The 18,439-nt window shown below is 35.1% G+C and overlaps 1 protein-coding gene across 2 annotated transcripts in view; it reads left to right on the top strand.

Moving 5' to 3' along the window:
• Nucleotides 1–11,497, top strand: part of LOC111039067 (putative uncharacterized protein DDB_G0291608) — a 65,716-nt gene extending 54,219 nt beyond the window's left edge. For both annotated transcript variants that reach the window (XM_022322346.1, XM_022322345.1), the window contains exon 4: nucleotides 7,776–11,497. In XM_022322346.1, the coding sequence (XP_022178038.1) occupies nucleotides 7,776–9,098 (1,323 nt within the window). In that variant the 3' untranslated portion in view covers nucleotides 9,099–11,497. The remainder of the gene's footprint in view (nucleotides 1–7,775) is intronic.
• Nucleotides 11,498–18,439: the final 6,942 nt, after the last annotated feature.

Below are 18,439 nucleotides of genomic sequence, written 5' to 3'. Positions count from 1 at the left end.
TGTAAAATTATAAGGTTTTCATTAACTTAATTTTATTTCTTGATTTTGACTTTATTTTATTTGGATAGACATGTAATTTAAATTACTTAAGTGACCCTCTGAATTCCTAAAATGACTCCAAACATATAAATTTATAATCCCCGTTACACAGTTTATATGCTCTATATTACGTTTGTGATACCCACACAAAAAACACGAGTTATAGACGATATAAATACAATTTCTGATGTTGCCGTCATTTACCACACTTTTGTTAAGCTGGCCATCGTCACACGATGATACAGAGTGAAATCCCGATATTCCTGTCACTGCTGTTGAAGTAATAGATGAAAAATTAACTAAAAATAAAATAAAATTTAGTGTTGCATAATTCAATTAGGTATTTAAGTATAGAATTTTGAAATAACCAGCGTATATGCATGTGTTTGTTTCATTACAATCCATCATAGTCCATAAGATCATTCATTTAACTATATTGAATAACTTCATGCGCATTCTATATAACATACGTAACTAAACCTCTGCATTTCAGAGTGTGATTGTACCGAGTTACCTAAAATTCTTTATTTTTATATATTTTTAAATTTTTGGGACTTAATAATTTCTTCAAAATGTGTACAATGTACATAGATTGGATTTTTTTCCAAAGATTTCCTTCACCTTCCATACAAAAGTTACGAATGCGCACTTTCGAGGGGTCATAACTCATAGATAATCAATGAATTATAGACATTGATGTATATTATGTAATCGAAATGAAAAAAATCAACCATGTTTGTAATATATAGGTATGACGTATTCATAATTAGATTTACTCGTTTCCAAAATAACTATAATAATTTATAATATGATTGTAAAATACTATGTAAACTAGTTTTAAAAATAAATTAAAAACATATCCATACCACAAACATGTAGATATAGGTAAATACAATACGATGTACTATTTACGTCCTCAAGTAGGTAGGTATAGCTAACTAGCTAATACAATCTACATAATGCTATATATTTTCAAGCCACCTCAAGTTTTGCGCAAACTATTTTGCAATATTTGTTGATAATTTAGATTTGAAATCGCGGTTCCCCATTTTGATTTTTAATCATATTGTTACAGAATACTTTTTTAGGCAACACTATTTCTCCTAATAATAATAAACAATACACAGGTCCCCCACATCAAATTTTGGGCCCTGCATAAATGTTTTTGTGGATCCTAAAAATAATATTTTTTTAACTTTTATTTTTAATATATACAATCTGTAAATACAATTTTACAATAAGCATGTTTGAGGTTTTCTATTTAAATGGCATGATTGACATGATGAAGTAATCACCCAGCGGCAACACTTACTGGCAAGAGGGCTAGAATTATTTTAGGTCACGGTTCCAGCTACGTTTTAACCTTCTAGGTGGGTTCCCATGAATGGAATCAGAGTTTAGAGCAAGGATTAGAGGGTTATAGTGGTTTGCAAGACGGGCACGAATAAGTTTAAAGGAGTTTTTGGCTTCTTCTTTAACAGTGAGAATTTTTAAGTCTGAATGTAAGGTATGATTTGAAACATACGGAGGGGCGAGGTTGATTGGAATGTTTGAATTTTATAAATATTTGATTGTTTTGCTGATCCCTATAGTTGGATTTCATGTAACCAAATTGGTTTGAGGAGGGTAAAAATAATATTAAATATGTATTCTTATCAAAATTTCAGAAATTATAAATTCTTTTCAACGGGCCCCTAAAATAGCTTGGCCCCTGAATTCTTGGTTCGAGGTTCGAGAATTCCCCCCCCCCTTGTGGGAGCTCTGGCCATACATATTAAAATATATCTTATACACTATGCAGTCCTATACATCTAAATACTATTTCGATGAATACGTTTACTGAACAGTTTTTCCGATCTCAAACCTATTGCAGATAATATGGGAGTCGACGAACGCATTGTGAAACATTTTAAGAAAACTCAACAATGAGTGCCGTTTTAACTGACGGCAGTGCCCGTCTCTGTATTATTTGTATTTTACTATCGCATGTACTGTATATTAATTTATTATCAATGATTCCTATGCAATTATAAAAATATCATCAAATATTATAATAGCGTATAACATAATAATGTTATATATATTATCTTATACTGTCGATGGGAAATCGATTTTCGTATAATAGTCATTCACGAAACATGACGACTCATTCGCGGGAGAGAGGCCGTTTTCGCATGTAAAATAATAATATAATATGACAAGTCATCAGCAGTACAAGGCGTATTGACTGAAAACTTCCGAGAATTCACAAAAATGTCCTACGTTTATGTGTGTGTATAATATAAATAGAGTGACGTCTATGTGCACTTTCCAATCTATTATATTGCAGACGAATGATGGGACAGGCTCTTGAATCAAAAACGAACACGTTGTACCCTCGGTTAGGTTATGTATAAACACGAATATTATATATTTTATAATATACGAACTCGAGAGAAGTCTCTTTATTTATTTCGTCCTGTACGATATTGTATTAAATTTGCAAAATAATAATACATAATGTGGATATTGTGCGTTCGTGCAGTGTATCGTGTATGTACTGTATCGTATATTACATATTATATATTATAGCTGATGGCTACTATAATTAGTAATTATAGCAAACGATGCAACTATATGCAAGTGAGACCCGATGGTGCAGTATATAGTGCGCCTATATAATAATATACTAGTCGTGACCGAGGGTAATGGGTAAGTCATATTATTATGTGCCTATATATACATTTGTAAAGCCGTATTTCAAATTGCGTAAATTCGATATTCTGAAGTCTCGATTGTCCCGATTACATTCTATAAGTATTTTGTGATTAGAAATATAAATTATATTTATTTCCATTTATTATCTAGGTACCTATATTATATTATGATCTGTACCTATGTACATTGTACCTGTTACAAATAAAGTATTCGATTGGAAATTGTCACGACTCTCGAGTATAGTCGCGTAGGTACTGTTGTTCTAGAGTGAATGGTATTTTCTCAAAATAAAACTCAAAGTATCTGAACACTAAACATTTTTATACATTTTAAAATCAAAATAAAACAGTTTCAATCGAAATATCAAAAATTGATTCCCACGAGAACCTAGAGAAGAGGGCAAGAGCGGGCTGATAAACTCAATTTTCTTACAGAATTGAAACCAATTTTTTTAAATTTATTAATTTAATTTACCTACTCGGGTTTCCTCATTTTGTAAACACGGTTGTAGATCCAAATCATGAAATAAATACTCTGCTCCCGACCGCGATACATGTTATATATGCGACTTATATCACCGGTACAATACCCGCAGTAGGTATACCATCAGTATACCACAATATTTTGTATGCGGAAAAGATAACAATTCACAATATTATTATCTTTTATCGTATGCCACAAATCGTATAGAATTCCGGCAAACTTAATTCCACTTCTTGGAATAATCCACATTCTAAAGAACTTGTCCCAGTATGCGACGCGTATGCAAGGAAAACTTCTCGATCGACCACATTGTTACTAGATGGCAGATGCCGAAAATACGTCAAAGCTCAGAAAATTTTCACCAACTCAACTTATCTCCGACTAGCTCTCAACGAAGAAAACACCTGAGCAGTCTATACATTTTTCTACTCCGTACATATATATGCAATAAATCATAAACAACTGTAAATATTCTAATCTGGTTTTTCTTAACATTTTTTTATCGATGTATTACATCTGTAAGCTAATAACATGAATGTTGAAGCTTTTAGGCTTTAGGTATACTTAAGATTTAAAAAAAAATTAATAATAATCGCCTCAGTATTAAGAAAATACAATTTTAAATATTTAAGTATTTTAAATCTTTTAATAATCTCGTTATCGGCTTTATTATATTTAAATTGAAAATTGCAAACAAAAATTATATAAAACTCCTACAATGAGGAATTGTGATTTGAGACGGAGATTATATAATAGGAGAATAGATACTCGTATAGTCTACTCGAACTACTTCGTCCCTGTTTACATTAAATATGCCTGCATAATATTATTTGTGTTATGGAAATATTGTTGCGAACTCGCTTATAAAATTTGTTTGTCATATTAATTATTTATATTGAATGATTTTATTCATTTATATTGCAAATATCTGCTCTATAACAGTATATCCGCGGTCGAGCCTCCTTCGGCAGGGCGGAGATACCCCTCTTCTCTCTCCTTCACTCTGTCTATTTCCCCCCTTCTCTCTTTCCTTCACTCTCTCTATCTCCCCCCTTCTCTCTCTCTCTCTCTCTCTCAATTCGTCATAAAAAATCGTATATCAAAAAACATCGCGGTCATCTATTTAATTATACGGACGGAATATCGATATGACGCGCGCGTGATGTGTGTGTGCGAAAATTTTCACACATGTTACATACGCATTATCGTCATAATATTATGGTCTATTATTCGGCCGATACATAACCATTATTATTACTATCGTGTGTATAGGCACTAGCGCGGACGGCAGCACAATAAGCCGCGTCGTCGCGCCTAAACAACCGTATATTATATTAATATATTGTGTTGGCATTTTATTATCGCGTACGTGTATGTACAACGCACGTTAAACGGTACTCGTTCGCGAATTCATCTCACACACACACACACACACACACACACGACTACACGAGTCTTATTATAATAATAGTAATAATATAATATAATATGGCCGCCGCCGTCCATTGTCCACCGACGACACAACACGATATTAAAATATATATTATAATAAATAATAATAATAATGCGTACCGCCTATACGTACGTCACATTATATATATCGTAGACCTCGTATTATTATTATTATCGTTTTTTTTTTTTTTAACACACCGCATTAAGTTTTTTTTATATTTTTTAATATACCGTGTTATATTGTTATAATGTAATATAGTACTCGACACATATCGTGAGTGTGTGTGTGTGTGTGTGTGTGTGTGTGTGCGTGCATATATATATTATATTATCATTATAAATCTTTCCACGGTTTTTAACACACGCACGCGCATTTCATGTAATATGTATCATGTTATAGTTATGTGTATACCTATACGTACATCGTGAACGTCGCCGTCGTCGGTCGATCGGTCGGTCGGTCGGTCGGTCGGTCGTCGTCGTCGCGACACGTTAATACGATTTACAATATATAATATATATATATATATTACGTTATTATAATGTTGTTGTTATTATATTATACCTACTGCACTGCGCCGGAGAGGCCCCGTTTAAATTGGTTACCGATGACTGGGCGTTTTTGTCCATTTTTTAAATTTTTTTTTCAACATTCTCACACCGCGCCGGCCAGCCGATATTTTGTATTAATGTTATTTATTATATTATTATTGTTATTAAATATCGCCGCGGATAACCCGGCGTAACGATGATATCATATAGTATAATATATATATATATATATATATGTAATATTTATACGTGTGTTGTATGTAGTCGATCGCGCTCCTGTGTGCTTGAGTGGTGCGTACGCGCACATTTTTTTTTAAACCAGGACAATACAAAATGTATAATATGAATTTATCACACACACTCACACACACACACACACACACACACACACACACACACACACACACATATATATATATATGGGTACATCAACTAACCTTACGTGTACCTATATTAGATTAGATTAGATTAGACGCGGTGAGTATTGCCGCCGTATTGCTGCTGTGTACCATCACCACCTTTATATTATATTTATATACCTATACCTATGTATAACACGCGATGATGCGACGGTTTTCTGTATCATTTTGTTGTATACCTATACAAGACGCCTATGATATATTATATATTTAATATTATTATTAAGTTTTATGTATAAGATATAGGTATGCGCGTTGTTAATAAGCGTGAGATTTCCACGCGCCGGTTTAATTAACAACGCGGTGACGACAATGCATAATGCGCGTTATTATTATATTATTATCTGTACAGAGTATGACGCGAATATCTATGGAGGATGTCAGCTCACTATTATATTGTTTTCTCCATCTGACCCACACACTCGCTTAAACGCGACAAATTCGCGCTCAACAGATACTGCAGTTTTGTGTTGTTGTTATAGCTTTGGTTTACAATGGTACATAATCGACATATTACCTATATAACACTTAACGGTATGAATATTATCGCCTAGGGCACCTCATATGTGCTAGACAACTATGCTGACCATTAAGTGCACCATAATATACGTGCAATAGACTAAGCAATGTGCAAACAGTACAGCCTCCATGCTGTGATGACTACAGGAAAAAAAGGGCACCTCATTTTTATTGATATTTTAATTTAAAAGTTAGTTCTAAGGTTCTAACTATGTTAGATTTATATTACAATATAACAATAATTTAATATTATGCATACAGTTTTAATGCTCCCATACGCATACTTCATATAGAATAACAATATAAACCCATGTAACTTGCTACATGTGTATAGATGACATTATCTTATAGGTACATTTAAGATTATAATAGCACTCTAAATAATATTAGAATATTCGCATTTTTATAATAAAGGTCACAACATAAAATTTTACCTGCCACATTTAGTGGGTGGGTTGTATAGTGAGAAGAATGGAGGATCCCGTGCGTTTAAGTTGTGTGCATGCGCTTCTTATATAAGCACAATGCATAGTATATAGGTCATGTACATGATGCATCGTACATATACATAAATTAATATGTATTATACAGATGGTGTACGGGTGTGAATTTAGAAATATTTAATTTAAGGTGGAGGGGGACACTGAGAAAACATAAATTAATAATTGTGGCAATCGTCGTGTCATGTACATGTTATACTACGCTAAAAGAACTAAAAAGTTTATCATGAAATAAAAAGTTCTGATATATTATAGTAAAATAGAATAATCTGTAGATCAATAATTAGTATTTAATGTTTAATTCTCATAACACATACAAATACATACAACAAATATTGGGGATTCAAAACCCTCGTAGTTTATGCCCCTCCCTTAAAAACTCCCCTGCTGCTGCATATCCAAATCAGTATATTACGTACGTACTAAGCGAATCGTTTATTATATAACGGGATAAACGTTCATTTTCTTTGCTGGTCGAGTTATGTTATTTATTAGATTTTATTTATAGCTAGTCTATATATAATATATAATAATACCTATATATTATGTAGGATTTAACAAACACCTGCGTCCTCCTTTATTCTTTAATAATGCGTTAATTGATACAGTTTTGGAATTTTAAGTAGGTATAGTGACAATATTTTCAAATGCCTAGGTATATAATATACTCGTATATACTTATATTCGTTATACCTACCACTTGAGGAGTATCATTTGACGAACAAACCTCTTTTTCGAATGATAATCGTTATTTCTTATTGTAAGTTCTTAATTTAGTGCGACTTTTTTGAAAATGTTGATGCACCTAAATCATATTGTTATTTTTTAATGAGTAGTTTCAGAGTTATTAGACTAAATATACCTAGGGAAGAAAATTCATTTATAAAATATAAGTATCAAAACGATTTTTGGGTGCCTTCACTAATACCAACCAAAATTATTATTTACATTGTTTTTTTGTCATAGTGTACCTATCGTATATATCTCTAACTAAATACATAACGGCTTGTTTAAAAATATTATTTTGACAAAATGTTGTTTTTTAAAGCCTAGAGGTGGTTATTAAATACAAATGTAAATGGTTTTCTAAAATATTTTCCATGTCGTGTTTCAGGTATGGTTCCAAAACCGACGAGCAAAATGGCGCAAGCAGGAAAAAGTCGGTCCGCAGGCTCACCCTTACAGTGGTGGCGGTGGAAATCCGTACTTAGGCGTGCCGAGTTCCATGTCGGCCGGTCGCCACAGTCCGTCTGGGGCCGCGTTGAGCCCACTTCCGGCCAACCCACCATTCATGATGACGGGTGGCATGGGGTTAGGTGGTAGTGGCCCGTTGGGTATGGGCAACATTGGTCTGGGCAGCCACCATCTACTGCACCCCGGACACCACCACCATCACCACCATCACCAGCAGCAGTTACAAGCCGCGGCTGCTATGGCCGCTGCATTGCGCGGCCACCACCACCAGCACCATCATCCGGGCAACGGTGGCACGGGCAGATCACCGCCACTACCGCCGACGTCGCAAGCCTTGTCAACCGTCGCCGCGGCCGCCATGGAACTGCAACTCCAGCAACAGCAACAGCACCAACGCAGCAACGGGGCCGCCGCAGCCGCAGCTGCAGCTGCAGTCGCAGCGGCGGCAGCTAACTTCCGTGGTTATCCGTCTCAGTTGCAGCAGCAAAGATCACCACCCGGAAACGATAGCGCCTCGACCACTCCGCCTGCTCCAAACAGCAACTCGCCGCCACCCACGATTCCGCTCCAGCCGACACTATACCATCCGGCACCAGTGACCGCACCACCGGCTGTGCCGTCTCCGCACCATCTCCACCATCACCATCCCTACGCCGCCGCTTATCACCAACACCTCCGCGGGGGAATCGGTGGTCAGGGATACCAACATCACCATCAACAGCAACAACAGCAGCAGCAGCAACACTTCAACAGCCTTCTGGCCAACATGGCCATGGCTGCGGCCGCTATGCGACCCTCCACCGTCGTCGGCGGTGCTCGATCACCACCGCTTTCGCAGACGACGCCGCCGGCCATACTGCACCCACCACCTCCTCCGCCGCCGCTGACGACGGGTCCGCTCGCCGTACCAGTGCCACCTCGGTCCGATTCGTCGACCACCTCACCGCCGGCCGCAGTGATTCGAGGGGGCGGTGGCAGTCGGAGCTGCAGCGATAGGAGCAGCCCAGCCGGTTCGGACGGTGACGCGTGTCCGGCGGACCCAGTGGCCGCAGCCGCCACTGCAGCAGCTGCCGCCGAACTGAACCGCCGGTCGTCAAGCATCGCGGCGCTCCGCATGAAAGCTCGCCGTCACCGGGATGAGATCCGCTTGCGTGGCAGTAGCAACGCCGGCGACGATGTCGCCAATGCAAACGGTGGCCGCTGTTCTTCCTCGTCGTCGCTGTCGTCGTCCACCTCGTCGTAATCACCTCGAACATGACTGTCGTCGTCGTTGCAGGCGCCAAGTTTCCACTTTACCATATCGTGAAGGGTTCTGCGGTTGAATACAACGTAGGTAACGCGTTATCGTGTCGGTAACACGTTACCAATACACCTTATATATTCAACCCTATACCAGGTATGGTATAATGGAAACTAGGGTTAAGTGTCGACGACGTTAAGGTGCGGTTAGGTTAGGCGATTACTTTTGTATTAGGCGTATATGGTTTGTACCGCGGACATCGTATTAATACTGTCTTAAAATACTTAAATGTTTTATGTTACAAATATTCAGTGTTAGTACACGTCTATAATTTTTAGTGACTATATAGATACTGTAACTACCTCCGCCTATGTATTTTCATATTTTTATTACGCACAATATAATTTTCACCGTCCTGAAACAGCCGCCGGCGGTGAGCATGGCCAATGCAATAATGATATAGGCAGGCACATGGTACGATACGTCGATGATATTATTATCGCAGTGTGTTATACGAATCGCTTCCGTAAAATAATTAAATTTAATAACGATTAGGTCGGTTTTTTTTATTTCTTTCGTTCCGAATTACTACTACACTGCCTACGATGAATCGGAAGGCGGTGACGGCGGAGAAATCGCCCCCGTTCGCTGCGCCTCCCGCCACAGCATAGGTTAGGTCTTAACGCGCGCCCCACCCGACGACGCGAGGCGCAATTTGTGCTGGCCCCGATGGATTGTACCCGCCGCCACTGCAGTAGTCATCGGATAGATCGGTCTAATAAAATATAATACACGAGAACGACGACGTCCGATCGATATACCTACATGCCTACGCACAGGTACAATGATAATAATAATAATAATAATAATAACATTTTCCCGAAACATAATGTAATATAATGACGACGAGATGGGTAATTGGTATTTTAACGAACCGAACGTGACGTTGCTCAAAAGCGAGCGCGACGCGCGGCGGCGCAAAACGAATCGAAAACGAAATCAAATTAAAAACCATAAACGAATCCCATCTGCCCAAGACACCGCCCACACGAATCCGCTGGGTGAGCTGCTGTTGAGACGTCGTCGACTTCAGCGAGAGTATATTATTATCTGTACGCACATAGAAAATCTGTGTATCATATTATTATGGCTTTGCCATTACAATCTCGTGATGGAAATTCTCAAAAAATAATGCACGCAGAGAAAGAAAATTTCGGGTGAGCCGATACAGTGTTAATCGTTATGTACGTGCACAGGTCGTGCGTATCGTATCATAATATTAATATTATGGGCATACTGTAAATGTGTGCGTAACTAATTAAAAGAAACATTTGCTATCAATAAATGTACATATATGTGTGGATATATTATAATATAGACAACGATGACATTTTTAAAATCACTTTCCAAACTATATAGCACACGGTGTGAAAACAGAACGGCGTAATCTTGGCCGACTTTATTATTACCAGTACTCATGTCCTTAGTGTGTTATCGATTTATCGTAAAGATATACTTACCTATGCACGACTTCGACAGACCTAACGGCGTACTTGTGGTCGGTGCAGCCCTCCCCCCCCCCCAAAAAAAAAATCATATATAAGCCAGAAGCCTATTGACTCGTAAACCAGCTCTGCCTATAGTTGTCTAAAATTACGCGTCGTGACTCGTGAGCTTAGATATAGGGAGCTACTGAGTGACCGCACTCAATTATATTCTATACAATTATTTAATATTATTGAATATAATTGAGTTATAGATTGAAACAGTCACCAGCGCCATCTATAACGTATCTGATCTAAATCCACAGGACCGGTCCATTTGAGTATAATATAATATAAGGTATGTATGGTTTAGCGCAGTTTTCTGTAAGCACTTGGTAAAATTCGACCGTTGTGCTTAAGAATTGTATTATTCCCGAAATTATTATTATAGTAAGCAGTGGTGTCTCGCATTAGGTTAGCCCGCGCTAATCGAAACTTCTTGTAATTATACAGTAAACCGACGACGACGATATTATCGTGTTTATACGTATGGGGCCTGTAACTAGTAGGTAGTATAGTAGTTTAGCGGTATATGTATTATAGTTGTAGACTTGCGTAGTGTATGGTAGAAATAATCATAATGTAATTATCTTAGTATCGTATTTTCGCGATTAATATGTATATATACCTAATATAATTATACATTTTACTGTAGCCCGTATATGGTCTGTTTGTGCAACGCGGAATTAAATTAAAAATTGTAAAAATGAAGTAGTGGCTGCAGCTATATTATATGTTTTCACGGATACGGCGGCCGTGGTACGTAATAATAGTACTGCCGGATAATATAATATATTATACACTATTACAGCCATTATTGGGACGATGTAGAAGCGGTATGCTGCACGTGCACATCGGTATCTATATAATCGTGTAATGTATGATAATGGTATAGATTAAGGGGAAAATACATATTAGCGCGACGTCGAGTCAAGTGATCCAATTATCATCTCGACTCTTGAGTATGAAATGGGTACACGTGTGCTCTCATATTTTTCGTTTTGTTTCTGTTGTGAGGTGTCCATCGATGTTTGTATATAAAAGATAGAGATATGACTTTCCAAAGTTCAAATAGAGAGATAATTGTATATAAATTACCTATGAACCATATATATAAATATGTACATATTATTATATTATAGTCTTATACTCTTAAAACCATGACGAATATGTAATTTTTATCACGAGCCTAATTTTATTGTAAGTTATTGTTAATCCATATTATTTTATTATATATTTTGTAATATTATGTACTTAATCCTATTTATTGTTACGCGTGAATGTTTTTTTTTAATATACCTATATTATACAAAAGTATGCAAAAGTGTAATAAATATTAACGATCGTTTTAATCGACTAATGTCGTGCGATTACATTTTTTATTGTAATTATATTATTAATGTTGTTACAATTTCGATTATTGTATTAATCGAATACGCATATATTTACATTTTATATATTATTACATAATATTATACTTTTTAAATTTAAAATACACTTGTATTATAACTATAACAGAGCCGCGTGAACAATTTCGTGTTATAATAAATGTGTTATTATTGTATAAATATAACATTCAATAAACGCGTGTATAAAGGATAATATACTATATAGATATAATTTATATACATAGTCTGCCTTATAACAAGCTGGTGACTTTAACGACGAGCATGATTGTTTACGGCAGGTGAACATGATTGTTTTGCGTGCTCGCCAAATATTATAATATTATTTTTTTATTATTATTATTATCATCATCATACCTATTATTTTGTGTACATATTTTTTTCTGTTAAAAAAAACAATAATAATAATAATATATAAGGTGCGCGCGTTGTAAACGACGCATATATTTTTATTGTGAATAATATGTTTTTATTTATTTCTCTTTATTCCTCTCCACGACAACCGTGCTTACAACCGACGGTGTGTAACACAGGTACGCATGATACTACCAATAAGTAATAAAAATAGGTAAATATCAGTGTCATTATACACTAAAGTAAAAAAAATCTACCACTTTCAGTTTTTCATTTACCGATACAATTATTAATTATTAAAGCCGACAGAGTTGGTGGCGTGAATACTGACGGTGACGATAATGTCAAATGTTTTGTATACACATATGACATATTTTGATAGTATGATGTATCATATTCATAACAAAATATAATTTCACAGGTAATATTATATACAGTATAAACTATAAAATATAGATAGTGTATGTGTAATAATTTTCGTCTCGAAAGATTATATTTACATCAATAGCCGCGTAAAGCGACTCGATGGACAAAAATTACATAAATTGGATTAGCCGTATAAATACAGTAACTATTAACTATTTAGATACTGCATGTCTATTGTTGATAAATGGATATATATTGTTGTAAGTATAACCTTGTATTATTATGTGAGAATAAATATACAGCGTAACGATTAATATATTATTAAATCAAAATACTAATTTAGGTGCTAAAAGCCCGTGCCACGAGGCAAATACTACGTGTCTAGACGTCTTACAATTATTATGATTTGAAAAAATAATTTATATTTATTAAAAAATGTACTGAAAAATCCTCAGAAAACGACTTTATGACGTAGTGATAGTTATGCACCACGGTTGTCTGGACCTTTATAAAATGTTTAACTTGGTCTCCCAACGCTATAATACACACACATTACAGAGGTCAATATTTATTTATAACTTAAAATAATAACATCTCAAAGTGTAGAAAATGGTAAAATAAATATTCAGTGAAAATTGCACGTATCTACTGTCATTTGTTTTAGAGTTACACCAAAAATCTAAACCAATTATCCCCGTTTTTCTTAATAATTTTTTTTTGTTTTTCCTAATACTTTTAAAAATGTCTGGTAATTAAAATTTTTTACCTCCCCAATGCGTCAACAAGATTCACTTTCCCATCTATAAGATACTGAAGTTGAAAATGGAAACATTATTTTGATTACTATTTGTGTACCTATACTGGCACAAAAAAAAAATACATTCATCGCTCCGCTCAGAATCTAAAAATTAAGTGAAAACTGTAATTTTCAAGCAAAACCGATGACAAAATCGATTTAATTATCAACATGTAATTTATTCCATGGCTTAATATTAATTTTGGTTATCTGTACTACATAATATTCAATTTCAAATATTGTAATTTAATTGGTAAACTGAGCCATCATAGTGTTATACTAGTGGCTATTAATAAAAAAAATTTGTAAACTATCTGAGCTCATATCTGCAGTCATAGAACATAAAACGATAGTTAAAACCATGCACAAAGCATAATGAATTATAATATTCCCGAGTTTTACATATTTTATTATATTAACTGAAATATTACTAATTTATACAGATAGGCTTGCAAGGAAATAGGTTTTAATTGTCGCCTGTTGATTTTTCTTCATAGTTATTGTCATTATTTCCTCAATTCGAACCTCTTACAACACCATTTGACTAATAAGTAACATAATATTCGAGTATTATACTGGTTAATCCAACTGAAACACGAAGGTTCTTCGCTCAACTACAGCCATCGAGCATAGCATATATTAATATGTACCTACAGATTGCTCGGAAATCGAGAAAATTCCAGCAGATAAACGTAAGTTGTAGCATTGATTTTATAATCTATAACTATATACTAATATATAAAGACGTGGGCATTCAGATGTATATGCTCGAGGTAATCTCTGGAACTACCAGTAGGATTTGAAAAATAATTTATGGATTTCATAGCTCAATTTTTGATTATGGTTATAGGTGAGGTGTGATAGACCTACTGCACGTGTGTCAAAAATGGCACGTAGTTGGTCAAATTTCAACGGCACGCGAAAAATTAAAATTTTAAGAATTATGCTCTATTTATGAAGTAAAATAAAACATTTATGTACATGTAATGTAATTTTTTTAAATTTTAAGCCGTTTTCAATAAATTTTCAAGACATTTTTTAATTTATTTTTTGAGTTTTTTTAAAGTCATTTTTGCAATTTTTGAATGTCTTTTCTCGCATTTTTTAAGGACATTAAAATCTCAGCCCTACTGATGATATTATACTGCTCTCATATAATCAAAAACGAGTCTCTCGGGCAACGCCTGGTGGGATGGCTATAAATTAAAATATGATATATTTTACACTTAAAAAGACATTGTTCCACAGCAAGTTACACCCAAAAGGAACTAAACAATTATGAATTTTTTTCAGGGCAATGCTGGGTAATTCAGTTATAGTATATTGTATTAGTACCCATATTATAAAGACGATGGTTGTACGCATAAGTGGAGATTCGATTGCATTTTCAAGGGGGGGGGGGATACAACTTTCCCAAGCAGAATGAGCCGATTATTACCCCAAAAATATTTACTATTTGGGCCCCCCTCAATCACTACATGCGGTTGTGCGACGGACCCGGCGGTGTTGTCTGTGTATGACGGAGAGAGGCTAGATCGCGCGACAAACGGTAAAGTAACCGGCGAAGAATGCGATCGAACGGCTAGCCGCGTGTTTCGACCGGATCACGAACAACAATATCATCGGCGCGCAGCCCACCCATCATCTGCATTACACTTACCCATATTAATAACGAAATGGAAAATAAATCTCTCACAAACGTCCGAACGCGTTTTTCCCACACGGCGGCCGACGATATAATAATTATTATGATTGTTATTGTAGTTGTTGTTGTTGTTGTTGTTGTTGTAAGCGTCGCGTCTCACATCACGACGGCAGTCGCCAGTCGAAGCAGAGTCGCATGATACCTACGTATCGTTATCCGCCGAACAGAGTGCCAGCGGCTGCGACGCGCGCTCGCCTTTAATAATAATTGTCGTTCGTCGGGCGTACAAAGTGGAAAACGGACGCTGCCGCCCGAGTGCGTCACAAAAAGTCATCGCAATCCGTGCGTCGCCGTCGTCGTTTTAATAATATTATCGTCGTCGTCTGGTGGTTTCGAATTTTTATTTATTGCGTACCACTCTTCTCGTCTTTTCCTTCCAATAAATAAAACAAAAATATTTCGTTTTCGATACGTCGCGGTCGTGCGCATATATCTCGTAAACTATTATGTATATACATATATATATATTATATGTAAATGCGAGATTAATTTTTAATTTATTGCCCGTCCGACCGTCCGTCTGTCCGTTTGTTTTGTCGTACGGCGCGCGGCTAATTGGCTTTCTCGACCGCCGCCGCCGCCCCCCCGCACAGCATAATATTATATTATGACGCGTTGTACGGCCGGTAATATTATTATCGTATTATTACAACGTAACGATAATGTTTACGTACGTAACAATGTATACCGAGACGATAAATTACATCGGAAATATCGTGTGTATTTTATGAGAGAGCCCCCGCGATATATCGGCTTTTTTGTCGGCAGCCGTCTCCTCCTTGGTGGTTTAATTGGCGGCGCCGTGCACGCGGAAAAAAGTCCTCGCCGCCTATATATATATCATGTTGGTTGGTACATTGGTTCATAGACATATCTCTATGCTTTATTATATAGTCATGTAGGTAGGTACTGGACGATTAGTTTAATAGTAAAAATTTGTTATCCAAGAAAAACATCAACGTTTTAAATAATGATTTATTTTTTACATAATTTTTAGTCGTTACGTTCTCATTTTTTCCCGACTACAACTTGCATATACGTTTTTGATTTCATATTCCTAAGCAGAATATTTTGATGAACGCTGGTGTAAAAAAAATCGGATTTTTAACAGGTATAATTTTTATTGCTTATAAATATCTAAAGTTTAAATTCTAGTAGAATATAGTATGGACTCTATATAGAAAGTAGACCAACCTTTTGTTGAAAATTAAATGTGTACGATTTTATCTACGTACATTAAAATTACCACAAAATATTCTGCTCTGAAATCTGAAACTAAAAGTTAATGATATGTTTTCATTCAAAAAAGTCCATGCAATAATAAAATGATTACGATATAAAATACGTTTTGTTCAAAAATAACAAGTCATGAATTCATATGATTTTAAAACAATTTCAAAATTACTTACCTAAGTAATTATATATGCCTATCAACTTTTCGAGTGTACAGTATTTACTCTTATAGAATCACCCAGCACAGTATACTGTTATCGTCGACAATTGCTGTCAACAGAAATGTTTATGCAACAAAGTTGGATAGATTTGTAGGGTAGCCTCGACAATTTAACCCTACTCCGTCCCCATAAAAAAGTTTATTAAGTTTGGTGAATGTTATTATTTTATAGTGTGTATATTATCAGGACCATTTGTTATTTTTTATAGATTTAATTCTATTTATGAGTTGATTTATTTTCATAACTGATGTGGTTTTTTAATATTTTGATTATACATATTATTATTCTGGAAATAAAAATATTTAATTCCGTGAAGTGTATTACTTAAAAAAGGGAGGATGATTTTGTAAATTTTTGTACGTAAATGATTCTAACATTAAAAACCCCCCCCCCCCCCTCAAAAAAAAGTTCTTGTCTACAAGGTCAGAAATCGGCATGCAAACTGTCTTGAATTTAAATTTTAGAAATGTATTAACTGTATATGTAATAAGTATGTATTTTATTACAATATGATTAAACCAAAATTGTATTTAAAGGAAATTATTAATTGCTAATTTATTTTCTAAGAACATATTAGATTATAGTAGAATATAGTAGGTTGAATATATAACCGGTTTGAATTTAAGAGGTATTAAAGTAATTTTGCTTGTTTTATTTATTAAACTTGATAACGAATAGTGTACCTAATATTACAATTTTCCGATATCACACCCACGCTGTATAACTATTTGAATCCAGAAAAACGTCAGTGGGAACGACCCCACAAAAAATCATTTTTCATTTTTATTTAGTGAGATAGATCTCCGAAACCGAAGATGGGATTTTGGAAAAGGGTCTTGTTAAATTCAAATTGGCTGGAAAAAATGCAATGAAGATTTTCAAAAGTTTATCTTTAGTAGTTAATTTTATACAGAGTTTTAAAAAAATTAAAACACATTTTATTGAGAGTTTTTTTTTTTTATGTTTCTCAGCTTTAAAGCATTGTTTAGTGTCTTAACGATTGAAGATAAACTTCTGAACATTTTCACTACTTATCCTAGCAAGTGTGAATCTAAGTAGACCTCAAACAACAAAATCCGTTCTCCAGTTTCCGAAATCTACTCTGCTAAATGAAAATCTAGCTAAAAATAACTCTTTTTTTTTTTTAACTGTGAAAATTAAACAACTTTTTTAAAATTTTTAACAACACATTTCGTATTTACTTGATAATTTCTTTTTGAAGAGTTATCAACCAACTTTCTGGCTACCATAGTTTAGGAGCAAAAAAATAAAAATTTTATTACTGTTGACGCGGACTTTTTTGTGGATTCAAATCTTTTTACCGCTTGGGTGTGATATCAGATCTCTCTCGTTAATATTTTATATCAAAGCCAGCTTAATTATCCACCTACTCATTATTACTGAGTTTTTATAATTTTCCCATTTAATACAAATTCTTGAAGTTTTCAAAATGCAGACTTTTTTCATTTCAATTACCTACCATACTTTCTTGATTAAAATCGAGAAAGTAAACATTTTAAATTTGACTGTATCCGATGCCCCTTGCAGTGGTCGATAGTCGATAATATATTCGTTTAATATGTGCATTCGCGTAATATCTAATAATAATATTGTAATATTTATCGGAACAACGTTATTAGACGGACAGATGTTATGATGGGTGGGAGGGTTGGAGCAGTGAGTTGGACTCGTGTGCAGTAAATTATTGTAATAAATTTT

The sequence above is a fragment of the Myzus persicae genome, unplaced genomic scaffold (genome assembly GCF_001856785.1).
Source record: "Myzus persicae strain clone G006 unplaced genomic scaffold, MPER_G0061.0, whole genome shotgun sequence".
Lineage (NCBI taxonomy): Eukaryota > Metazoa > Arthropoda > Insecta > Hemiptera > Aphididae > Myzus > Myzus persicae.
This window is presented reverse-complemented; position numbering and strand designations above follow the sequence as displayed.